Here is a 26,945-nt window from a genome sequence, read left to right on the forward strand (position 1 = left end):
CCTTCAGCTCTAATTTTATTGACTGTTAGAGGTTTAGATTAGCAGGAGGGTAGCCATCTTCACAAGTTCAGCCGTATTTTGGCCCGATTGTGTGGTTGTAGCCCACCTCACAAAACCAGAAGTCCACTTTCTCTAAATGTTAGAGTACTGAGGAAAAGTCACACAGCCCACAATCATTGGGAAGACAAATGTCAAGAAGACAATCAGCTTATATCTCTGATCATTAAAGAAGTGTCCTACGTGTTTGTGTACAGGATGATGACCTGGTGCCCCCTGCTGGTGTGATGGACCAGATGTTTTACTCCACTGTGTCCAACCTGGACAGAAAGCCCAGCATGTCCAGTGATGAAGAAGGAGACATCTACTGCCCGTCTCTGCCCCCAGCTGGAGACGTCCTCACATGCCCGTCCAATCAGACGGAGAAGACGGCGGACAGACCGGCAGACCAGGACAGTCAGGACAGAGACGCACACAAACCTGACCAGGTGAGACACCTTCACATAAACACCTGGGAGGTTTACTACATAGAAAGGCTGGAGGACAGGGACCAAAAGTATGTCTGATTTCATAATTAAATAGAAATACTGTTCTCTTCCATGTCTGTAGTTGGCAGAGAGCTGGATGGGATACTCTGGACCAGGATGTGGGATTCTGAGCCTGCAGGTGACTGACAGGTGGGTGGTCATGTGACTCTCAGTCAGCTGGGTTAAAAGCATCCTCCAGGTGAGTGAGTGGCTGTCTCTGTGTTTCAGGTACGTATGGTGTCTGGACTTTAAAGGAGGCCTGTTCTGCAGCATTCTGCCTGAAGCTGGACTCAACTGGCAGCGGTTTGAAGACAACGTCCACCAGATGGCGCTTTCACCTACAGGTGAGCCTCATATATTACACTTGACAGAACAACGTATAGGAATGTCCTGTTTATGTGGCAGCAGGCGACAGAGCAGATGATCAGAGGACTTCACAGAGGTTCCTAAAAACACATCCTTCTGACTGAAGAGGGGCAAGAATGGAATGCTTTGTAGGGTTTAAACAATGATATCATCTTCTAAGGCAGAGGATTGAATGATTTATAGACTTTAGACGGTGATTTCATCTTCAAAGGCAGAGGATAGAAAGTTTAGTAGGTTTTAAATGTTGACATCTTCAAAGGCAGAGGATAGAATGTTTAGTAGGCTTTAAATGATGACATCATCTCCAAAGGGCAGAGGATAGAACGTTTAGTAGGTTTTAAATGATGACATCTTCAAAGGCAGAGGATAGAATGTTGAGTAGGTTTTAAATGTTGACATCTTCAAAAGCAGAGGATAGAATGTTTAGTAGGTTTTAAATGTTGACATCTTCAAAGGCAGAGGATATAATGTTTAGTAGGTTTTAAATGATGACATCATCTTCAAAGGCAGAGGATAGAAAGTTTAGTAGGCTATAAATGATGACATCATCTCCAAAGGGCAGAGAATAGAACGTTTAGTAGGTTTTAAATGATGACATCTTCAAAGGCAGAGGATAGAATGTTTAGTAGGTTTTAAATGATGACATCTTCAAAGGCAGAGGATAGAATGTTTAGTAGGTTTTAAATGTTGACATCTTCAAAGGCAGAGGATAGAATGTTTAGTAGGCTTTAAATGATGACATCATCTTCAAAGGGCAGAGGATAGAATGTTTAGTAGGTTTTAAATGATGACATCATCTTCAAAGGGCAGAGGATAGAATGTTTAGTAGGTTTTAAATGATGACATCTTCAAAGGCAGAGGATAGAATGTTTAGTAGGTTTTAAATGTTGACATCTTCAAAGGCAGAGGATAGAATGTTTAGTAGGTTTTAAATGATGACATCATCTTCAAAGGCAGAGGATAGAATGTTTAGTAGGTTTTAAATGATGACATCTTCAAAGGCAGAGGATAGAATGTTTAGTAGGTTTTAAATGTTGACATCTTCAAAGGCAGAGGATAGAATGTTTAGTAGGTTTTAAATGATGACATCATCTTCAAAGGCAGAATGATTAAATAAGTTTAAATGATGACATCATCTTCAAAGGTAGAGGATAGAAAGTTTAGTAGGTTTTAAATGTTGACATCTTCAAAGGCAGAGGATAGAATGTTTAGTAGGTTTTAAATGTTGACATCTTCAAAGGCAGAGGATTGAATGATTTATAGACTTTAGACGGTGATTTCATCTTCAAAGGCAGAGGATAGAATGTTTAGTAGGTTTTAAATGATGACATCATTTTCAGTGGCAGAGGATAGAATGTTTAGTAGGTTTTAAATGATGACATCATCTTCAAAGGCAGAGGATAGAATGTTTAGTAGGCTTTAAATGATGACATCATCTCCAAAGGGCAGAGGATAGAATGTTTAGTAGGCTTTAAATGATGACATCTTCAAAGGCAGAGGATAGAACGTTTAGTAGGTTTTAAATGATGACATCATTTTCAGTGGCAGAGGATAGAATGTTTAGTAGGTTTTAAATGATGACATCATCTTCAAAGGCAGAGGATAGAATGTTTAGTAGGTTTTAAATGATGACATCATCTCCAAAGGGCAGAGGATAGAATGTTTAGTAGGCTTTAAATGATGACATCTTCAAAGGCAGAGGATAGAACGTTTAGTAGGTTTTAAATGATGACATCATTTTCAGTGGCAGAGGATAGAATGTTTAGTAGGTTTTAAATGATGACATCATCTTCAAAGGCAGAGGATAGAATGTTTAGTAGGCTTTAAATGATGACATCATCTCCAAAGGGCAGAGGATAGAATGTTTAGTAGGCTTTAAATGATGACATCTTCAAAGGCAGAGGATAGAACGTTTAGTAGGTTTTAAATGATGACATCATTTTCAGTGGCAGAGGATAGAATGTTTAGTAGGTTTTAAATGATGACATCATCTTCAAAGGCAGAGGATAGAATGTTTAGTAGGTTTTAAATGATGACATCTTCAAAGGCAGAGGATAGAATGTTTAGTAGGTTTTAAATGTTGACATCTTCAAAGGCAGAGGATATAATGTTTAGTAGGTTTTAAATGATGACATCATCTTCAAAGGCAGAGGATAGAATGTTTAGTAGGTTTTAAATGATGACATCATCTTCAAAGGTAGAGGATAGAAAGTTTAGTAGGTTTTAAATGTTGACATCTTCAAAGGCAGAGGATAGAATGTTTAGTAGGTTTTAAATGATGACATCTTCAAAGGCAGAGGATTGAATGATTTATAGACTTTAGACGGTGATTTCATCTTCAAAGGCAGAGGATAGAATGTTTAGTAGGTTTTAAATGATGACATCTTCAAAGGCAGAGGATAGAATGTTTAGTAGGTTTTAAATGATGACATCTTCAAAGGCAGAGGATAGAATGTTTAGTAGGTTTTAAATGTTGACATCTTCAAAGGCAGAGGATAGAATGTTTAGTAGGTTTTAAATGATGACATCATCTCCAAAGATGATGAAGTTTCCTTCTCTTTTGAAACTCGTCTGTTTCAGCCTGAAGGAGGTTTCCAGCCTTTCCTAATCAGGGGCGTGGCTGATATGACCATCACCAGCGTGTTGTAGCTGATTATCAGGAGGTTTAAGACCTCAGCTCTGCCTGTTTTTCTGTTTCTAGGTATGTAGCATTAGCCTCATGCTAACTGTTGCTAATCCATCAGGTAACCTGCTGTGGAAAGTGGAGCAGAAGACCATGACGGCGTTCGCTTGTGCTAAAGTGACGGTGAAAGGGAAACGCCACTGGTACAAAGCTGTGGAGCAGACGGCCTTCGTGGCTCTGAGCGATGACTCCGCCTGGATCATCAAGACCAACGGAGACCTTTACCTGCAGACAGGTACTGCTGAGAACAAGACCTCCTGGTGGAAAGGCAGCTTTTCATGTGTTCTCTATGCAGCTGTAATGAGTCAGCATGACCACCAGAGGGCGCCATGCTGCTGTGGTGTTTAACCTGACCTCAGAGCTGAGGATAGTGCTGCAGACTCAGGACCAGGACACCATGTTTAATCTGTTATTTAGTAAAAATGCAGAGTCAGACCTCTGCAGACTCATTTTAATATGACTCAGGGATAAATAAGATATTAATCAATAATAAAGACAGTTTAGATGTGATCATTTTACTAATGTGCTCTGTGACTTCATCCTGTCTGTGTATGTCCCAGGTCTGAGTGTGGAGCGGCCTTGTGCTCGCTCCGTGAAGGTGGACTCTCCGTGTGTGTTCAGCCAGGTGTGTGTGAGAGGGGGCGTGGTCTGGGCTCTGAGCGAACACAAAGCTTTATTCTACCGCGAGGGACTGAACAGCTACTGCAGTGAGGGGGACGGCTGGAAGTACGACACCGTCAGGTACAAATACTATTAAAACACTGCAGTAATACTACTTTAATAATTCTATAATAATACAGTTATACTGTAGAGGGGGATGGCTGGAAGTATGACCCGGTCAAGTACAAATACAGCCGAAGTACTGCAGTAATACTACTATAATAATACAGTAATATTGCAGAGGGGGACGGCTGGATTTAGGGGCAGACTGACTGGATTTCTAGAACTTTTAGAAGGTGGTGTGTGACAGAGGCTCAGGTTTTCTCTCTCTAGCTTTAGTCCGGAACATCATTTTCAGGATTGTTGACCTTTAACCTCCCAGAGAGGACTGATCTTCACTGGCTGATGAATACTGATCGTGGTACTCTTCATCTCCATGTCTCAGTGAGGCTCAGGGTCTGGAGCTGATGTGCGTTGCACTTGGTGACGGAGGAACGGCGTGGGCTCTGGACGCCAGCGGCAGCCTGTGGTTCAGGACGGGGATCAGCTCAGCCAGACCGCAGGGCGAGGACGACCACTGGTGGCAGGTAGACTGATCTGAGCTGAACCAGATTTTAGGTTCAAAAACTGCAGTTCCTTCTGTGTCCACTAGGGGCTGTTGGGAAAAGTTGAGGGGTCCCCATCAACATCCATGTTAAAATGTCTGTTTTAACATCACAAATACACGTGTCCACAGCCTGATTTAAGGCACTTCTATGGTGTAAACAGATATTTTGAGGCTGATTTTTCATAACTCATCTGTTATTGTCATGTCTAGGCTCAGAGTTATTCATATCGAGGGGTGTGGCTGAGTCATTCGTCGGCATTTCTCTCCTTCAGATCAGTATTTCGGACTACGTCGTCTTTGATCAGGGCAGTATATTCCAGACGCTGCTGCAGGCCACTCAGAGTGTCGCAACGGTAACCAGGGCGCCCGTGGAGCGGGTGGTGGCCTTTTTATCTCAGTACTCACAGTGCCAGCCAAGCCTGGTCAGCGCCAACGCCAGCGGGGTCTGGGTCGCCTCAGGACGCAACCAGCTGCACCTAGCCCGGGGAAGCCTCGTAGGTCAGTCCAAGTCCCCTGTAGGGTTGTAGACGACCAGTACTGGACAGTCTATCTGATGATCAGAACACTGAGGCATTGTCTGAATACTGCTGTCTCTGTTTGGTTCCTTCAGGAACTTTCTGGCAGAACGTGGTTCCAAGAGGAACCGTGTCAGCGACCAGGTGGATCTTCATCACATCTTCAGCGGTGCCTCACAGAGAAGGTAAACTCACCTGTTCCATAACCCTGACCATTTAAACTACTAAACGTCTGTCAAGCATCTTTAGCTAGCTAATAGATAAACCTTAGTGCCTAGGTCCTCTGCAGCTGGCTCCAGAGCTAACTTATCATCATGAGTCCATAACTAGTGCCTTTGCCCTAATATTCACCAGTCCCCAGTCCTATGATAGTCGAGACATCGTCACAGACCTCCAGGTCTTCTCTGGAAACTCATTACCCCTGCCTCCTGATGACAAGTGTTGTGTTTATGTTACCTGTGTTCAGGTACCTTCCTGTGGTTGGCTCAGAGCAGGAAGGATCTATTCTGTGTTTGGGACCAGGATGGAGAGCTCCGCCCCTCATCTGTCCCTCTACCACCTGAGGTAAAACACCTTTGACCTGATGGATGATTGGATGGTCAGATGGATGTTTTATAGATGGATGGTTGGATGGTCAGATGGACAGTATTCATGATGCTGTCTTACCTCTGTGTCCAGGTGGAGCTGACTCACCTGTCGGCCTGTCGGGATGCTCTCTGGGGTTTAGACACTCATGGTCGAGTCTGTATCCGGACTCTGTCTCCATCCTGTCCCACCGGACTCCACTGGACCCCCCTGGACCTCAGTCAGCTCGGTACGTACCACAGAAACATGGATGGGGATTGGGCACCAAAATTTCATCCTCTGATGATGCGAACATTTAAAGTCTTTGATAGGCTTAAGAAAGATGATGTCATCTAAGCTAATCAAACATTCTATCCTTTACTTCACTGATGTCATCAAAGCTAATCAGACATTCTATCCTTTACTTTAAAGATGATGTCATCAAAGCTAATTAAACATTCTATCCTTTACTTTAATGATGTCATCAAAGTTAATCAAACATTCTATCCTTTACATTCAAGATGATGTCATCAAAGCTAATCAAACAGTCTATCCTTTCCTTTAAAGATGATGTCATCAAAGCTAATCAAACATTCTATCCTTTACTTTAATGATGTCATCAAAGCTAACCAGACATTCTATCCTTTACTTTAAAGATGATGTCATCAAAGCTAATTAAACATTCTATCCTTTACTTTAATGATGTCATCAAAGTTAATCAAACATTCTATCCTTTACATTCAAGATGATGTCACCAAAGCTAATCAAACATTCTATCCTTTCCTTTAATGATGTCATCAAAGCTAATTAAACATTCTATCCTTTACTTCACTGATGTCATCAAAGCTAACCTGACATTCTATCCTTTACTTTAAAGATGATGTCATCAAAGCTAATCAGACATTCCATCCTTTACTTTACTTAAATGTTGTCATCAAAGTTAATCAGACATTCTATCCTTTACATTCAAGAAGAGGTCATCAAAGCTAATTAAACATTCTATCCTTTACTTTAATGATGTCATCAAAGTTAATCAAACATTCTATCCTTTACTTCACTGATGTCATCAAAGCTAATCAGACATTCTATCCTTTACTTTAAAGATGATGTCATCAAAGCTAATTAGACATTCAATCCTTTGCTTTAATGATGTCATCAAAGCTAATCAAACATTCTATCCTTTACTTTAAAGATGATGTCATCAAAGCTAATCAAACATTCTATCCTTTTCTTTTGAAAATGATGTCATCAAAGCTAATCAGACATTCAATCCTTTACTTTAATGTCATCAAAGCTAATCAGACATTCTATCCTTTACTTTAAAGATGATGTCATCAAAGCTAATCAGACAGTCTATCCTTTACTTAAATGATGTCATCAAAGCTAATCAGACATTCTATCCTTTACTTTAATGATGTCATCAAAGCTAATTAAACATTCTATCCTTTACTTTAATGATGTCATCAAAGTTAATCAAACATTCTATCCTTTACTTTAAAGATGATGTTATCAAAGCTAATCAAACATTCTATCCTTTACTTTAAAGATGATGTCATCAAAGCTAATCAAACATTCTATCCTTTACTTTAAAGATGATGTGATCAAAGCTAATCAAACATTCTATCCTTTACTTTAAAGATGATGTTATCAAAGCTAATCAAACATTCTATCCTTTACTTTAAAGATGATGTCATCAAAGCTAATCAAACATTCTATCCTTTACTTTAAAGATGATGTCATCAAAGCTAATCAGACATTCTATCCTTTTCTCCTGAAAATGATGTCATCAAAGCTAATCAGACATTCTATCCTTTACTTTAATGATGTCATCAAAGCTAATCAAACATTCTATCCTTTACTTTAAAGATGATGTCATCAAAGCTAATCAGACATTCTATCCTTTACTTTAAAGATGATGTCATCAAAGCTAATCAAACATTCTATCCTTTACTTTAAAGACGATGTCATCAAAGCTAATCAAACATTCTATCCTTTACTTTAAAGATGATGTCATCAAAGCTAATCAAACATTCTATCCTTTACTTTAAAGATGATGTCATCAAAGTTAATCAGACATTCTATCCTTTACTTTAAAGATGATGTCATCAAAGTTAATCAGACATTCTATCCTTTACTTTAAAGATGATGTGATCAAAGCTAATCAAACATTCTATCCTTTACTTTAAAGATGATGTCATCAAAGCGAATCAAACATTCTATCCTTTACTTTAAAGACGATGTCATCAAAGCTAATCAAACATTCTATCCTTTACTTTAAAGATGATGTCATCAAAGCTAATCAAACATTCTATCCTTTACTTTAAAGATGATGTTATCAAAGCTAATCAAACATTCTATCCTTTACTTTAAAGATGATGTCATCAAAGCTAATCAAACATTCTATCCTTTACTTTAAAGACGATGTCATCAAAGCTAATCAAACATTCTATCCTTTACTTTAAAGATGATGTCATCAAAGCTAATCAAACATTCTATCCTTTACTTTAAAGATGATGTCATCAAAGCTAATCAAACATTCTATCCTTTACTTTAAAGATGATGTTATCAAAGCTAATCAAACATTCTATCCTTTACTTTAAAGATGATGTCATCAAAGTTAATCAGACATTCTATCCTTTACTTTAAAGATGATGTGATCAAAGCTAATCAAACATTCTATCCTTTACTTTAAAGATGATGTCATCAAAGCCAATCAAACATTCTATCCTTTACTTTAAAGATGATGTCATCAAAGCTAATCAAATATTCTATCCTTTACTTTAAAGATGATGTCATCAAATCTAATCAGACATTCTATCCTTTACTTTAAAGATGTCATCAAAGCTAATCATTCTATCCTTTACTTTATGATGTCATCAAAGCTAATCAGACATTCTATCCTTTACTTTAAAGATGATGTCATCAAACCTTGTAAAGTATTACACTTCAGCCTTTGAAGCTAGTATCATCATAGTTTAGAATCCATTTGGCCCTGATTTTAACTGGAATATGAATAAAGATAAGATACTCCTTTATTAGTTTCAGAAGGGGAAATCTCAACTAAATAAAGATTAATATTCTGGTATCAGTACAACCTTAATTCAAATTACATGTACCAATGAAGGAAATCTGAATTTGGAATTTTGTCAGATAGAATAGTTGTAAAGAATCCAGATGCCCTTCCTCAGATTAGATATTTTCCTAACCATACTGAGGCAGCGTGGTCCCGGCAGTGCAGGGGTTAGACTCAGAGATGAAGTCAAACCAGAGGACTGTAACGTGTCGTTTTGGCTCACGTGCAGCGCTGCAGAAACAAAACCACGGAGGAGCTTCAGGTGAAATGTGAGTGGGATCCAATGACCACATCCTGTAAGGGAGCAGATCGAGGTCAGTCTGTTTTTAGGGAAACAGCCTCATACTTCAGCTCTGAATGACACACTGTCCTGCTGACCTCTGACCTCTGATGGGCTCACCATACAGCTGCTGTAGCTGTCCATCAACTTCAAGGCTGCTAAGTGTCTAAAAACATATCTTAAACGTTAGTGTTTGATTTAGATTCTTCAGCACTCAGAGTTTTAAGATACAGTTCCTATAAAAAAGTATCCTGCGTGAACAGCCCTGTTCTAGTCCAGACACTAATCCTCTGTTGTATTGAGGTCTGGGCTTTGACTCGGCCACTCCAGAACATTCTCTTGTTGTCTTTCAGTCATTTCTGTGTAGCTTTCTCTGGATGCTTCGGGCCATTGTCTGACTGGAATTAAATCTTCTCTAAGCCGTAGTTCTCTGTCAGACTGAAGAAGATCGTCCTCCAGGATTAATTTTCCCCTCTACCTTTACAAGCCTTCCAGGGCCGGCTGCTGAGAAACTTCCCCACAGCATGATGTTGCTGAGAAGCATCCCCACAGCATGATGCTGCTAAGAAGCATCCCCACAGCATGATACTGCTGAGCAACATCCCCACAGTATAATGCTGCTGAAAAACATCCCCACAGTATGATGCTGCTGTAAAGAAGCATCCCCACAGCATGGTGCTGCCACCACCATACTCCACAGTGGGGATGGTGTGTCTGATGGTGATATCAGAGTTTGGCGTCCTGTCTGATCGGAGGCTTTGTGCTCCAGTGGCGTTATTGTCTCTGAAAACGGAACGTTCACGTTGAATTCTCTGAATATTCGGTAAAAACACCGAGGTGAATACTTTCAGTCTCATGTTGTGGTAGTGTTTGGTTTTTGGTGACCATCAGAAGACTGCCAGGTCTCAGATTAGGCCCCGGTATGCTGGAGTCTGAGAAAGGCCGGTTTTAGAGCATCACACGCAGAAACCTGAGAGAAGGACAGACCCGGGGGTAGATGGACAGGGGGCTGGATGGTCGGTCATGCGCTCTCTGATAGCGAGAAGGGCAGAGGAACTAAAAACAGACCTGACCCATCAGTCGGGCTACAGTATGACGCACGCACTCTCAGACTCTTCATGTTGACCTGTTACACAACAAGCAGCTGTCAGCGTGATGGAGAAAAACAGCTGATAGCGTCTGAGAGGACGACGCCCCCAAAACACCCAACACAGACCAACATTTGGTCCAGTCCTCTTTATTTAGAAGGCTCATCTGAAAAACATTTCTGTTTTCCCCAGGGCTGCAGAGAAGAAAACAGAAATAAAACGCTGTAAAACTGTCATAAAAGCACAGAAAAACAGCACCGAGTGAACGACAACATTAAACTTCATGAAAACGTAAAAATCAAAGCTACAAAAATGAGATTCATCAAGACAGGTGGTGTGTTTAACAGCCAAGCTGTTTCACAATTTCTCTTAAAGAATAGGAAGAAAAAGGTTATCTTTTTATTTTCCAGAAAGAATAGGAAAATAGAAATACATTTTGTTTTCCATTTAATAGAGCCCTAGCACTGACCTCAGAGTCCAGGTGTGTTCATGTGACATGACCCGTGTGTTCCAGGTGGCGTCCGTCTGGTCAGCGTGAGCTGCGGCAGTCAGAACGTCTGGGCCGTGGACAGTCGAGGGGTTGTTTACTTCAGGGTTGGAACACAACCTCTGAACCCGAGCATGATGCTGCCAGCCTGGATCCAGATTGATCCACCTGCACAGGTAAGACACAGAAGCGTTAGAGAAAAACCTTGTTTGTTCAAGAGTTCTTGTAACTGTGACATCACGTCTCTGCAGCCAATCGGAGTGCAGCTGGTCAGCATTCAGACGAGTCCTAATGACCGTCTCCTCTGGGCCGTGGACAACAGAGGGAGTGTCTTTGTCAGGACCGGACTCAGTGATGAAATGCCTGTGGGGACAGACTGGGAGATGGTACCAGGTACACCTGTGTGTCTGATCACCTGTGTGTCTGATCACCTGTGTGTGTCTGATCACCTGTGTGTCTGATCACCTGTGTGTCTGATCACCTGTGTGTCTGATCACCTGTGTGTGTCTGATCACCTGTGTGTCTGATCACCTGTGTGTCTGATCACCTGTGTGTCTGATCACCTGTGTGTCTGATCACCTGTCTGTGTGTCTGATCACCTGTGTGTCTGATCACCTGTGTGTGTCTGATCACCTGTCTGTCTGATCACCTGTCTGTGTGTCTGATCACCTGTGTGTCTGATCACCTGTGTGTGTCTGATCACCTGTGTGTCTGATCACCTGTGTGTCTGATCACCTGTGTGTCTGATCACCTGTGTGTGTCTGATCACCTGTGTGTCTGATCACCTGTGTGTGTCTGATCACCTGTCTGTCTGATCACCTGTCTGTGTGTCTGATCACCTGTGTGTCTGATCACCTGTGTGTGTCTGATCACCTGTCTGTGTGTCTGATCACCTGTCTGTGTGTCTGATCACCTGTGTGTCTGATCACCTGTGTGTCTGATCACCTGTCTGTGTGTCTGATCACCTGTGTGTCTGATCACCTGTGTGTCTGATCACCTGTCTGTCTGATCACCTGTCTGTCTGATCACCTGTCTGTCTGATCACCTGTCTGTCTGATCACCTGTCTGTGTGTCTGATCACCTGTCTGTGTGTCTGATCACCTGTCTGTGTGTCTGATCACCTGTCTGTGTGTCTGATCACCTGTGTGTCTGATCACCTGTGTGTCTGATCACCTGTCTGTCTGATCACTGAGTATAATTGTAAATGCTTTTCAGTAATTTTGTTTTTATTCTAGTCTAGTTTAATTCCTATGTATTCCTTTAAATGTTGTGTATTGTTGTGTATTAAAGTTGTGTATTTTTGTAAACGTGTAGGTCTGGCGGTCAGTCAGCTGGTGCTGAGCTCTCGTACTGTCTGGGTCCGCTGTGTAAACGGAGATCTGGCTCGGCGTTACGGCGTCTCGGACAGAAACCCTGCTGGTGATTACTGGAAGAAGATCCCTGGAAATGCGAACTGGTTCACAGGTGAGACAGTATTGTGTTCTGGTATGACAGAGTTAAAGGGATTGTGAATTTAGATACATGTTTGAGGACTATGACCTGGTTTCTGAGCCTTTAATGGCCAACTCAGCTCATTTCTGAGTCCACGTCACAGGAAGATGGCTGGTATGGCTTTTTCACAATAAAAGAATTCCAGCATCAGGAAGATGTGAACAAAACTAATTCTGGATGCACTGGTGAGCGAGCAGAGTCCTGAAGTCAGTCCTACATGTCTCCTGTCTCTTCAAAAACCACCTTATCCGTGCAGCACAACCCGTTTTAGTAGGTGTGGAAGTAGGAAGAGGGTCGTTGGTGTCTCAAAAACCCCAAACATCCATATTAGCAGGATGGAGTCTGAAAGGTAACCTTAGTGGTTGCCTTGGTTGCCACTTCTTCTTTCTTCTTCTTGGTGGATTCTCAAACCAACTACAGTACGTCATCTTTCTGTCATTGATAGAGCAGTTATCCTAACATTCTTTTCCTTATGTTGACTCTCTGTAGTTGGAAACTTTTGGAAGAGTGGGTGGAACCAGCCTCGTCAGTTTAACCCACTTTTTCAAAAGTTTCCAACTATGGCATAGATGGTGGGAAAAGGCTCAACATCCCCAGCTTCACGAACACTCAGTCCTTTGCCTTTGAAGATGACATCATCCTTTGAAGATGACATCATCCTTTGAAGATGATGTCATCCTCTGAAGATGATGTCATCCTTTTTGTTTATAAAACATTCCGTCTTTGAAAACCACTACATCCCTGCCTCCACCTGCTCTATCAGGCTGTGCTGATACTGTTTAGCGATGACCTTAAGGTCCAGGATGGGTTCAGTTACAGCTGAACGACTGAAGTTTATATTTATTCTTGTCTCATCTCTCTCTCTCTCTCTCTCTGTAGTGACACCTGAGGACGAGTTATGGGCAGTGACTCCTATTGGTGGACTGTCCCGTCGTCTGACAAAGCTCCTCCCTCAGACTCCAAGTAGGCCCGCCCCCTCAGGCCCTTCCCTCAGCACAGATGATGTAGAGGACGAATGGGAGCTCATCTGACCTGTGACGCTCACCTGGAGGGACGCTGTGATGTCACAGTGACATCATTTTGTTTATAAAGTTCCTTCTGAGGTGAGGTACACACTTCCTGTCTGTGCCTCACTTCCTCCTGACTCTCAGCAGGAAAGTGACATCACTTCCTGCGACTTCAGTGTGGAGAAGAATGTACTTTAGGAGGCTGCCGCATGGGAGCTCCAGATGGCTGCTGGGAAATGAAGTGAACTGAACTTTGTTTTTGTTTTGTTTTAATAGGAAGCACTTTAATCTCTGAAGGGACACTGGACTAACCTAAAAGCGCTTCTGAATGGACCAAACCGGATCTGACTGGTTTTAAAGCTGTAATTCCAGTCCGGATCTGAACCAGTTTGAACTGGTTCTGACTAATAAAACCTAATATCTGCTGATCCAGCTGGTTCTGACCAGAACTACCGTAAAATCTGGTCTGTGTCGCTTTCAGAAAAGACTCTCATGTCCTTCATACATAAATGCTAAGAAATGCTCGCAAATGCAGCCGCTGTCACATGACCAGAGAATATTGTAAAGGCATCGACAGCATGCTAGGAAGCAGCAGCGCAGACCAAACTGGCAGATGTTGGTGCCACTTTTTACCATCTTTTCCTCATTGTGAGATCATGACCGTGCATGCTAAGAAAGCAGAGCTTGTGGAGTGCACCTTTGATTGAAAAGAGTCTTAAATTATAGACCAGAGGAGGTGGGCGGAGCAACCTGCGGGCTATGGCTATGGTGGGGTGGGTAGTCCCGCCATTTTTGGGAATACCCACCTTCTTTAGCACTAGTCCTCAGTGTCTGTACTTCACAACTATCACTGCAGGCTTAACTACCGTATTATACCTAGCAGAGGTGCATCTCTTTATCAAAAACAGAACAGAGTGGTGCTGACACAAGAAGACCACTTTGCCTTCATTTCCCTCAAAGCCAGACTGCGGCTGATGTCCTGGTGCAGCCTGTATTCTGGACTTTATGGTAACTGGATCAGCTCCTCCTGCTCCACGCTGATGTTTATCCCAGTTCAGACTGGTTCCGTTTTGGCTGTAACCTTTTTATTAATCTCCCAGTGTCTGTTGAAGGTAGGTCTAACTGGTTCTAACGGGTTCTGACTGGTCTTGATTTGACCATTCTTTGTTCTGTATTTGAGGATGTTAAAGGGACGGTTACTACTGAGGGAAAGTCTAACATTTTTACTGGTTCTGGTTGTTTCTGATTCTTTTTAGATTTATTTTGCTTTAGTACAAACCTGTTTAAAATTGTGTGGTCCATTTTCACATGTGGTACCAGTTCCATTGGCTACCATTGTCTACCACTGGCTGCCAGTGGCCACCACTGGCTACCACTGGTGACCATTGGCCACCACTGGCTACCACTGGTGACCATTGGCTACCACTGGCTGCCAGTGGCCACCACTGGCTACCATTGGCCACCACTGGCTACCACTGGTGACCATTGGCTACCACATGCCATTGGTCTTGCTATATTGCCGCTTCGAGCTACCAGGGTTAGGGTTAGGGTTATTATATTGCTGCTGTGTTGACCAATCATAGCGCTGTCTCGGTTTAGTCACAAAAATGACACACCCATAAATTCTTCCTGTCAAATGTTTGTTTATGGAATTAGCCTGGTAGTACAGCCTTATGCTAAAGCTAACAAGTACACTACAGTCAAACACAAGCTTGTGTTCTAATGAGGGATATATTTAATGAGGGATATATTTAATGTGATTTTTAGAATTTACTGCAGGCCACACTGGGCCCCAAGGCCACAGTTTGGACACCCCTGGTCTAAAACGAAGCGTCATCATCCCTGCAGCGCTCTGTGTAGCTATGTTCATGTGACTTTTAAAGGGAAGTTCAGTTACAGAACATTTTAACTACTTTAAGACTTTATTTCAATGAAGCCATTCTCTAGTTTAAGTTAGACCCGTTCCAGCTAATTTGGTCCAGTTTTTATAGTTTTTATCCCAGTTTCATTCTGTGGGAGTCGAGGACTTTAAAGGGACAGTTCACTCTACATGAACCTGTTTAGTAAAGAGAACTCTAAACCAGAGACTCAGACCGTTTCATCCTGAGACAGTGGCGTTTTGTTGGGTTTTCTGGTCTCCATTTAAAGGACAGCGACTTTTTTTGTGCCTAAAAAGAAAGATTGAAGAACTACACTGTTTCTGTTTCCCCCCTTACATAGGCATAAGCCCCGCCCACTGGGACTGATCCATTAAAACATGTAAAAATGTAAATTTGATGAAGACCTGTTTGTGTTTGTTTATAACTTAGAAACTCAAAAACGTCCAAATCAGATCCGAAAGGAAACCTCTCTAGTGGACTCTAGTGGACTCTGATAGGTTTCAATAAATTCTGGTGGACTCTAGTGGACTCTGATAGGTTTCAATAAATTCTGGTGGACTCTAGTGGACTCTAGTGGACTCTGATAGGTTTCAATGAATCCTGGTGGACTCTAGTGGACTCTGATAGGTTTCAGTAAATCCTGGTGGACTCTAGTGGACTCTAGTGGACTCTGATAGGTTTCAATAAATTCTGGTGGACTCTAGTGGACTCTAGTGGACTCTGATAGGTTTCAATGAATCCTGGTGGACTCTAGTGGACTCTGATAGGTTTCAGTAAATCCTGGTGGACTCTAGTGGACTCTAGTGGACTCTGATAGGTTTCAGTAAATCCTGGTGGACTCTAGTGGACTCTAGTGGACTCTGATAGGTTTCAATAAATTCTGGTGGACTCTAGTTGACTCTGATAGGTTTCATTAAATCCTGGTGGACTCTAGTGGACTCTAGTGGACTCTGATAGGTTTCAATAAATCCTGGTGGACTCTAGTGGACTCTGATAGGTTTCAGTAAATCCTGGTGGACTCTAGTGGACTCTGATAGGTTTCATTAAATCCTGGTGGACTGTGGTGGACTCTCCTGGACCGTCCTGGATCTTTATGGACCCCTCGTCTACTTCAGACCTTTAGCGAGGACCTGCTCTGGTCTGAACTGGTCCTGTTCTAAAGCGTAGACTCCCAGTCCTCTCTCTTCCTGACCTTATTGTTGCCATGGAGCCTGAGCAGAGCGACTCCTTTGTGATGTCATCCTGCCATGTGCTGATTGGTTGGTTTTTTCCTTGCTGACCAATAAGAATTCAGTGTAAACTCACATGTGTAATTAAAATAATTAACTTAATAAACATGTTTAAACACTGAACCAGCAGATTATTGATCAGTGATAATTGATTATTGATCAGTGAGTATTGATCAGTGATTACTGATAGGTGATTATTGATCAGAGATCATTGATTATTGATCAGTGATTATTGATCAGAGATTATTGATTATTGATCAGTGATTACTGATAGGTGATTATTGATCAGAGATCATTGATTATTGATCAGTGAGTATTGATCAGAGATTATTGATTATTGATCAGTGAGTATTGATCAGTGATTACTGATAGGTGATTATTGATCAGAGATCATTGATTATTGATCAGTGAGTATTGATCAGTGATTACTGATAGGTGATTATTGATCAGTGAGTATTGATCAGAGATTATTGATTATTGATCAGTGAGTATTGATCAGTGATTACTGATAGGTCAATTATTATCAGAGATCATTGATTATTGATCAGTGATTATTGATCAGAGATTATTGATTATTGATCAGTGAGTATTGATCAGTGATTACTGATAGGTCAATTATTATCAGAGATCATTGATTATTGATCAGTGATCATTGATCAGAGATTATTGATTATTGATCAGTGAGTATTGATCAGTGATTACTGATAGGTGATTATTGATCAGAGATCATTGATTATTGATCAGTGATTATTGATCAGAGATCATTGATTATTGATCAGTGATTATTGATCAGAGATCAGTGATTATTGATCAGTGATTATTGATCAGAGATTATTGATCAGTGAGTATTGATCAGTGATTACTGATAGGTGATTATTGATCAGAGATCATTGATTATTGATCAGTGATTATTGATCAGAGATTATTGATCAGTGAGTATTGATCAGAGATTATTGATTATTGATCAGTGAGTATTGATCAGTGATTACTGATAGGTGATTATTGATCAGAGATCATTGATTATTGATAAGTGAGTATTGATCAGTGATTACTGATAGGTGATTATTGATCAGTGAGTATTGATCAGAGATTATTGATTATTGATCAGTGAGTATTGATCAGTGATTACTGATAGGTCAATTATTATCAGAGATCATTGATTATTGATCAGTGATTATTGATCAGAGATTATTGATTATTGATCAGTGAGTATTGATCAGTGATTACTGATAGGTCAATTATTATCAGAGATCATTGATTATTGATCAGTGATCATTGATCAGAGATTATTGATTATTGATCAGTGAGTATTGATCAGTGATTACTGATAGGTGATTATTGATCAGAGATCATTGATTATTGATCAGTGATTATTGATCAGAGATCATTGATTATTGATCAGTGATTATTGATCAGAGATCAGTGATTATTGATCAGTGATTATTGATCAGAGATTATTGATCAGTGAGTATTGATCAGTGATTACTGATAGGTGATTATTGATCAGAGATCATTGATTATTGATCAGTGATTATTGATCAGAGATTATTGATCAGTGAGTATTGATCAGTGATTACTGATAGGTCAATTATTATCAGAGATCATTGATTATTGATCAGTGATTATTGATCAGAGATTATTGATCATTGATCAGTGAGTATTGATCAGTGATTACTGATAGGTGATTATTGGTCAGAGATCATTGATTATTGATCAGTGATTATTGATCAGAGATTATTGATCAGTGATTATTGATTATTGATCAGTGAGTATTGATCAGTGATTACTGATAGGTGATTATTGATCAGAGATCATTGATTATTGATCAGTGATTATTGATCAGAGATTATTGATCAGTGATTATTGATCGGTGATTATTGATCAGAGATTATTGATCAGTGAGTATTGATCAGTGATTACTGATAGGTGATTATTGATCAGAGATCATTGATTATTGATCAGTGATTATTGATCAGAGATCATTGATTATTGATCAGAGATTACATCAGCTTTACCCTTTACAGGCTGATTTGCTAAACGGTTAAAATGAGAGTCATATTGGTCTTATGGTTTTATTGATCAGCTCTTTATATCGATGCGAGGCACTTGTGATAAGATCTTCAATCCTTATTCCATAAAAGTTGGGACGCTGTGTGAGATGTAAATAAAAACAATGATAAACCCATATTTAAATCACAACAGAACAGGAACAACAGATCAGATGTTTAACTGAGACATTTTACCAAAAACATGAGCTTAGTGTGGATATGATGGCAGCAACAATTCTCAAAAAAGTCGGGACGGGCCGTGTTTACAGCGTCCCCTCTTCTTTAACAACCGTCTGTTCTGATGCTCCAAATGTTTTCTGTTGGTGAAAGGTCTGGACTGCAGGCAGATCAGTTCAGGACCTGGACTCTTCTCCTGTGAAGCCATGCTGTTGTGTTGGATGTGAGGATTTAAAATTTTGATCAATCTGACCACAGAACAGTTTTCCATGTTTCCTCAGTCCATGTTAAATGAGCTTTGGTCCAGAGAAGACGGTGGTATTTCTGGATCCTGTTCACATATGGCTTCTCATGTTCAGGTATGCATGTCCTTCCAGGCTTCTGTACATACATTCTGTACCCACTTAAAGCAGCCCCATGACCCACTTTAGGGTCCTGACCCAGCAGTTGAGAACCACAGATTTATGCCATATAAAGAATAATTATTTTAACATTTAACACATTTGAACTGATGTAACAGAAGAGGATTTCTTATTTTAACCTTCAGAGGGTGTTGAGGTCTTTTTTTGGCTTTTTGGTCATTTTCTGTTTTCTTTTGAATACTTCGTTGTTAAAGCTGACAACAGACCTGGATCAGTTTTAGACCAGCTGGTTCATCTGAGTGTTGCTGGGGGTCTTCAGTCATTCAGAGAGGGAGGGGGGACTCATTTAGATGACGGACCACAAGGACTGATTAAGGCCAGGCATCAACAACATTTACACTAAAGGGCTGAAATTAGGGGGAATGTTCCTTTAAAATCCACAAAAATTCACTGAAATTTCAGAGAAATAATGAAAAATCTTTTTGGGTACAGGTGCAGGTGGTCTAGTGGTCTAAGGAGCACCCCAGGTCCGCGCCCCCCCCCCCCCCCCCCCAGGTCTCTGGCATAAAGATGCCAGAGACCTGGGACCCCCAAAATAAAGGAGCCAGAGACCAGGTACCCCCAAAATAAAGGAGCCAGAGACCAGGTACCCCCAAAATAAAGGAGCCAGAGACCAGGGACCCCCACTGTACCAGAAGGTGGTTGAGCAGCCAGGAACATCCTAGAATAGTCATGTGGAGACAAGGCCGTCCATAAGGGGGATAAATGGGGGAGCTTTCTGGGGCCCAGCCAAACTGGGGGCCAGAAAAATCCTGGTCCATTGTAAAGATAAACTGTGGTATTTTATATTTAACCTGAATAATAACCACTCTTATCAAAGAAACAAATCTCTTTTAAATCATTTGTGTAGAATATAGCATTCTTAAAGGTGTAAATCTATTTTGTTAGAAAAAAAATAATAAAATGGGTAAAAAATTGAAAAAAAGTTAATGACAAAAAGGGGGAAAATGTGGTGAAATTAGATAAGTAGTATAAACAGGTTAGAAGTGGTAAAAGTTCTACAAGAATGGCAAAAAATAACCGAAAAATGGCAAAAATGGTCATAAATGCTGGCAAAGGGGAATTAAAAGTGGTTGAAACTGTTTTAAATTGGCAGAAATGGGTGGAAATCTGGTGAAATGGGAAGAAAAATTGACATGAACTGGCAAAATAGTGCTGAGAAAAAAAGTCTGCAGATATTGGCAGAAATTGGTCAAACTGGCACATCTGATGGGCAAAATAAGAGGCAACAACAGCCTAATGTGGCAACAATTGGTTTAGAAGTCGCCAAAGAAAAGGTGGTGGAAAAGGTTTAAAATGGCAAAAGTGGTGAAAAATTGGTGGGAAAATGGTGAAAACTGGTTCAAATTTGGCAAAATTGGTGTAAAGTGGCAACAGTGGAATTTAAATGACCCCTTCTTAGTGTCTTGCGAGGGTCCCGACCCCATGGTTGAAAACCACTGATCTAGAACTGGTTTTCAACCTTTTTTTGCCCAAGGCACACCATGTTTACATGGATAGAAAACAGACTTTTAAATAATGCTACAGTCACGGTGGGGGGAGGGCTAGCTCTATAAGGGGAGAGCTTTCTGTAGCCCAGCCAACTGGGGGATCATGGAGATGGCAAACGTGGGCAAACGGTGGCAAAACAAAAAAAAAAGTGGCCAATGGGTTGAAATTGGCAAAAACTTGCTGAAAGTGTCAAAACAGTGGGTTGCAAGTCGCCTAAAAGGCTAAAGTGTTGTAAACAGGTGGTAAAAATGGGTTAAAAGTGATAAAAAGGGCACAATTGGGCAAAAAAGTGGTCAAACAAAAGCAAATAGGTGGCATAAATGGGTTGAAAGTGTCAAAGAGTTGGAAAATAGATCATAAGTGGCAGAAAAGTGGCAAAAAAGGGGTTAACGTTGCTAAAAGGTGGTCAAAAGAGATTAAAAGTGATGGGAAAAAATGGCCAAACAATAGCAAAAGTGGCCCAAAAGTAGCATAAATGGGTTAAATGTGGCAAAAAGTTCCATAAAAGTGGCAAAAACAGGCCAAAAGTAGTAATAAGAAGAGGCAAAAATGGGTTGAAATATTGGTTAAACTTGGTTAAAAATCGTATGAATGAATAATTTCAACACCAATTTCAACCATGCTGTTAGCCAGGATGCTAGCACCAATGCTACTGATCCGACACACACACACTGAGATCAGTAAACCCTAACTGGGAGGTCCCATTCTCTGGGGGGTTTTCAGGGGTCCAGGTCTGTGGGCAGGCCTGGTTACAGGACTTGCTATAAAGTTGTAGTACTAATGTATGGTACAAATCCCCACGGCACACCTGGACCTGCCTGAAGGCGCACCAGCGCGCTTTGGCACGCCGTTTAAGAACCGCTGTGTAGAGAGCATACAGCAGTGATCCTCAGCGTGTGTCTCCTTTATGTCTTAATCTGAAATATTATCCCCAGAAAACCTCAGAAATGATCCGGGTTGTTCCCCACACTTCTACAGTGGGCTTTAGTGTCTACCTTGGTTTGTTTGTTTGTGGTTTTAATCGCCCTAATTTGCTGTTTTGACCCTTTTTTTGCCACTTTCAATCCATTTTTGCAACTTCTACTTTTTTCCTATTTTTCCACGTTTGTACCGTTTTTGCCCTCTTTGACGTTTCTTTTTGACACTTCTGGCCCGCTAAAGCTGCCTTCTGCCATTAATTGACACTTTTTCTCTCAATTTCCCAAATTTTTGCAACTTTGTGACCATTTTTGGCACCTGTAACTCATTTGTTGTAATTTCTCCCCCAATTTCTGCACTTTATGCTTTTTTTTGCAACTTTATCACAGTTTTTGCCATCTTGTGCCCCTTTTCACCCATTTTTTGCCACTTTTTGACCATTTTTTTCCACCTTCAGTTTATTTTATTGCCACTTTTACCCGTTTTTGCCACTTTTCACCACTTGTATTGTGGCTCTTGCAAAGGTATTTTTCAACTACTGGGCTCTTTGGTTGCCATAAAGGCATTAAAAGCCCAAAAGTATAAGGAACTATCCAGAGCTTCACAAATGTCTCAGACTACCCTAACCCTAACCAAAGGTTAAATTTAAGGTATGTCAAGAGACGTGTTTATCTCGGTCTCGAATGTGCTCCAGTCTGAGGTTTAGGCTACGTTTATTGATCGTTGATGGCTGATCAGCTGGAGGAGAGCTGTCCTGCTCTGGTGTGTGAGCGAGTGAGGCCTGCTGGCGTCTATAAATAACCCTCGCTCTCAGAGTCTCCACAGACGTGGCTGAAGGCTGACAGAGGACACGGACTCGGCTTCATCCCTTACTTTATTTACAGGACAGTAAATCTCTCAGTGTTTACATCAGTGATCAATAACTCTGACAGAGTCCACACTTAGAGGAGAAACATGATCAATACAGGAGATCAATATGATCAATACACTCAGCTGACAGTCCTTCATGATCAGCTGATCATCAGTTTCCAATCACAACAATCAATAATCGATCAAAGTGAGCCTCTGCGGGTCTGTCAGAGTTAAAGGGCTCTTCTGTGTTTTTGTTCAGACCTGCTCAGAGGTGGACCCTGGTCCGCGCGTTCAGCAGGAAGTGAAGCCTTCAGTATTCTGATGTTTGACCTTAAACGGTCCTGACGGCGTCCTCAGGTTCTCTCAGAGACGACCTTCACAGGCGATCAATAACCTGATCGATTTAAAGCTGCAGACCCGCTCAGAGCTGAGACCTCGTATCTCCTCTGAGTCCTGAAGTCTGCCCGGAGATACCAGCTTTCTACCTGTTTATTTACATTTTATTTACATCATCAGCCGCCGTCCAACCACAGCAGCCCTGAGGTATTTACGGCCTGTTTCCATGGTGACAATGATGTCACTGCCAGCTGTGTGGCTGCAGGAAGCTGGGGAGTTCATTGATCCGGTCTGGACCGGACCGGGCCAAACACCTGAGCGCCTGCAGCAGGAGAGGAGGCGGAGCCAGACCGCACAGCCAGTTAAACACTTCAGTTCCCAGAATGCTTTGCCAGCGCTGTGGCTCCCCCTGCAGGCGCTGTGGCGCCAGCGGCTTTGGTAGGAACAGCAGCAGGAAGTCGAGGCAGCGCTGCGCCTGGCGCCGCTCCGACGGGTCGCAGGAGACGAGTCGCTGCAGCGCGGCGTCGAGGCCGTGGGGCCGGGCGCCGTGGACCAGCAGCAGCAGCAGACAGTCGGGACGAGACAGCTCCACCGCCAACTGGACCGCTGTCTTCTCCGAGTCCGCCACGTGAGAGCAGCCGCCACAGCTGTCCAGGAAGTGGAACCACTCGCTCTGCGTGTCGCAGTCCTTCAGCGCCTCCACCATCATACCGAGGATCGCCAAACGGTCGTACCGCACCGCCACCGACAGGTGTGGCGAGCCGCTGCTGCGACAGCAGCAGAAACTGCAGCGCGGCGCTCTGAGCGCGCTCACTGAGTACCTGGTGAGCAGGTAGCGTGCGTAGTCCTGGTGGTCGTGGACGAGCGCGTAGAGCAGCGCCTCTGACGGCAGGAAGGGGCGTGGCTGACCGTCCTCCCACACCAGCACCTCCATGCTCCTCATGTCCTCCAGCAGCCACACCGGCAGAGCCTCCCGCACGGCGCAGTAGAAGGAGAACGCCGTCCGCTCGCACTCACGCTGAGACGGAGACGATGACAGGTGGTCCACCTGGGAGGACAGGACCCACGGCATGGCCACGCCCACAGACGCACACCTGGAGACACACCTGGAGACGATCACAGCTGGTCAGAAGGAGCCTTTCAGGTCCACTGTAGACCGTTTGAACTGTCTGATCCTGATCCCAGTCCGGGTTATGATAGTGATCCTGGTGTGGTTTTGGTCCTGGTCCTGGTTCTGGTCTTGCTCCTGGTTCTGATCCTGGTTCAGCCTGCAGACTCTCACGGCGACTCTCCGTCAAACCTCCGTCCTCCACTCCTCCACACTTTTATAGCCCCTCCCCCCTCCCCCCCGGGGCCCGGCCCCCCGTGCTCCCGCCGCTCCAGCTCCATGTGTGGTTGTTTGTTTGGGGGCCGGTCTGAGGATCGAGTGTCTCACATTCTGAACATAGCGGCCCTGGCAGTCCTGCAGACGTTTATGTAAGGGGGACAGGAAGTTAGATCCTGATTATTGACGACCCAGAACTGATCGGCTCTCAGAGTCACCACCACGTTTGTTTGTTTGTGTTTTTAAAGCTTCAGGCTTTGTTTACTGTCAGCAGAAACACACAAACACACACACAAACAAACACAAACACACACACACCCACACACAAACACACACACACAAACAAACACACACACACACACAAACAAACACACACACACACAGAAACAAACACCAGCTGATAGATTAGTGTCTTCTATTCATGGAAATGTTCCAGTCTTTTGTCTCTTTAATCAGTAATCAGTGATTCTATTTGAAATGTTTCTGTCAGAGGTCACATGACCTGAACCGCCATTATTAAATAATTTCATTAGTTTTTGTTTCATTATTATTTATTTAATTATGATTAAATGTATTCATGTTTCTGTCAGAGGTCACATGACCTGAACCGTCATTGAGATCTATGATGTTAGACTGATGAACAGCTCCTCCTGCTGTTCTCTGACTGCTACTACACCAACAAGAAAATCAACCAATCACAGCATCAGCTGGGTCAGGAGGACTGGAGAGGACTGGTTTATTCTGCCTCTGAGGTCTTACAGGTTCATCTAAAAAATGAGAATATCATGAAAAGGTTCAGAATTTTTGTCTCTCATGTCAGAGAGGTTAACCCAAATGTTATACAGACTCATCACACACACACACACACACACACCCACCCCCACCCACCTACACACAGATACACAGATACAGATACACACAAATACACACCTACACACACACACATACACCCCCACACACAGATACACACACACACACACACTGCCAAAGGTGCCAGACGCTGCTTCAGTGACCATGGTGGTACTGTGGTTCTGACCTGAACCCCACAGAGAATCTATGGAAGATGAGAGACACCAGAGCCAACGATGCAGATGACCTGCAGGCCGCTCTCAGAGCATCCTGGGCGTCAGCTACACCTGAGGCCTGTAGGACCGAGCTGGATCAGCAGGGCCGGGATATCTCTCCGTCAGCTGGACTGACTTTCAGGACATTCGCAATCTGGATCAGCTGTACGACAAAGCTGGTTATCAACTCGATAATTGCATCCAGGGTTCTGGATCAGCGCTCGCTCACATAAAAGGGGTGGGGTTTGCAGCGTCTGACCAATCACAAACCTGGAGAAAGCCTGCAGAGCAGCGAATTTCTCAATGGAGGAACAGACAATTATTCTTAGAAAATATGAGGAGTTTAAGGACCCGTCCACATGGAGACGAATTCAGGCGTATACGCAAAAGTTTTTGGTCGTATTGGCGTTTCATCCACATGGAAATGGCGTTTTGAGTGACTGTAAACGATACTTTTTAAAATGGGTCCCAGAGTGAATAAATCCGTAAACGACTACCGTCTCCGTGTGGACGGCTACCCGCATCTTTCTTGAAACGATTTCGTCACACACAGCGTAGCGCCCTTAAGGCGCTGCGCGGGTCCGGCCCAAACAAACATGGCGGACTACAGGGTTGTGTTGGTGCCGCAGAAGCTACTGAGCTTGTTCTGGCTTTCACAGAAAAATCTGATGCTCCTCCACCGTGGAACGCACACGCCAGATGTTCTTAAATCCAACGTGGGGAAAACCTAAAAGGCAACTAGAAGAAAGTTTGTCAGTTTTCTGGGATCTTCTTCTCTTTTGGTGCATTTCTGTGGCAGCAGCACAGCGCCACATACAGGCTCGGCAGATGCACTACAGCGTTCTCAGTCGTTTCCAGCGGTTTTGTGCTTACACGGATCCAGAAACGATCCCGTCTTTACGGAAAACTTTTTCAAAACAAAACGGCAATGTATCGTTTCATCTCTGTGTGGGCGGGGCTAAATCAATCATCCAGGCCAGTAGCAGCACTGTGGCTGCAGCAAAAGCCAGGAAGGAATGCTGGCAGAAAACTGCCGACTCTGTTAATGCGTAAATTCGTCAGATTATACGACATTAATTCATGGGACGGTATAAACAGACAGCACTCTGATCACTCAGTTTGACTTTATTACGGCACAGATGTTTGGGGCGGAGCTTCCTCAGCCAGTTTTGTGTTGTAATATTAATTCCTCACTTTGATTAGAACCACAAAATACAGTTTATCAACATGATTAAAATATTAAATGTACAGTTGTCATACCCTGCTCAAGTTTCTGCAACAGTGCAGACTCCCTGAAGATCTGGGAGTCATGAACGGACCCTGGCCACTGAGCCACAAGGCTGGTGGCCATCATTTGGTGGTCACATGTCATCCACAGAAGCATTTGGGGTTCACATTAGTCAAGGTGCACCTGAAAAGACTTGAATAAAGTTCAGCTGTGACAACAGTGTTGTGTGTTTGTGTATGTGGACCGTTTTAAAATGATGTGATAGACATGATGGAAAGTGAGACGAGACATACTGATAGTGAACTGAATGTGACATGTTTGTGCATGGAGCGTGTTTCTGAGTTATCTGAACTACCTGAATGTTGAGGCTGTGAAAGTTTTATTTATTGGCATAGTCCGCCTCATTTTCCCCCAGACTTCCACAGATGGGGATGTGGGTACGATGACTCTAGGGAACCCTGTGAAAGGGACATGCTGCATTCAGTATACCGCTCAGCAGGCCTACGTCATCAGGTGTACATTATTAGTATTTTACATAGCCTGTATCATCTTACCTGCTGTCATATAAAACCCTAACCTCGCAAAGCAGATACGGCCGTTTCCTTGTTTCTCACTGGTGAATCCATCTTCA

At 42.6% G+C, this 26,945-nt stretch overlaps 2 protein-coding genes across 5 annotated transcripts in view; one reads left to right on the forward strand and one right to left on the reverse strand.

Moving 5' to 3' along the window:
- The window catches only part of tecpr2 (tectonin beta-propeller repeat containing 2), a 33,968-nt gene extending 18,220 nt beyond the window's left edge, over positions 1–15,748 (forward strand). For all 4 annotated transcript variants that reach the window (XM_041813020.1, XM_041813019.1, XM_041813018.1 and 1 more), the window contains 14 exons: positions 255–485; positions 607–674; positions 753–868; positions 3,635–3,808; positions 4,134–4,314; positions 4,679–4,820; positions 5,113–5,338; positions 5,451–5,540; positions 5,822–5,919; positions 6,034–6,169; positions 10,875–11,023; positions 11,099–11,240; positions 12,162–12,311; positions 13,218–15,748. In XM_041813020.1, coding sequence (XP_041668954.1) covers positions 255–485; positions 607–674; positions 753–868; positions 3,635–3,808; positions 4,134–4,314; positions 4,679–4,820; positions 5,113–5,338; positions 5,451–5,540; positions 5,822–5,919; positions 6,034–6,169; positions 10,875–11,023; positions 11,099–11,240; positions 12,162–12,311; positions 13,218–13,369 — 2,055 coding nt within the window. In that variant the 3' untranslated portion in view covers positions 13,370–15,748. The remainder of the gene's footprint in view (positions 1–254; positions 486–606; positions 675–752; positions 869–3,634; positions 3,809–4,133; positions 4,315–4,678; positions 4,821–5,112; positions 5,339–5,450; positions 5,541–5,821; positions 5,920–6,033; positions 6,170–10,874; positions 11,024–11,098; positions 11,241–12,161; positions 12,312–13,217) is intronic.
- Positions 15,749–22,366: 6,618 nt separating this feature from the next.
- ankrd9 (ankyrin repeat domain 9) lies at positions 22,367–24,008 on the reverse strand. The gene has a single exon (XM_041812186.1). It carries the CDS (start codon positions 23,768–23,770, stop codon positions 22,940–22,942), a length of 831 nt encoding a protein of 276 aa, XP_041668120.1. The 5' UTR covers positions 23,771–24,008; the 3' UTR covers positions 22,367–22,939.
- Positions 24,009–26,945: the final 2,937 nt, after the last annotated feature.

This window comes from Cheilinus undulatus, linkage group 18 (genome assembly GCF_018320785.1).
Source record: "Cheilinus undulatus linkage group 18, ASM1832078v1, whole genome shotgun sequence".
Taxonomy (NCBI): Eukaryota; Metazoa; Chordata; class Actinopteri; order Labriformes; family Labridae; genus Cheilinus; species Cheilinus undulatus.

Bases quoted from the DNA above. Each gene is read 5' to 3' on its own strand.
- ankrd9 (XM_041812186.1), bottom strand. From the start codon at position 23,770: ATGCCGTGGGTCCTGTCCTCCCAGGTGGACCACCTGTCATCGTCTCCG.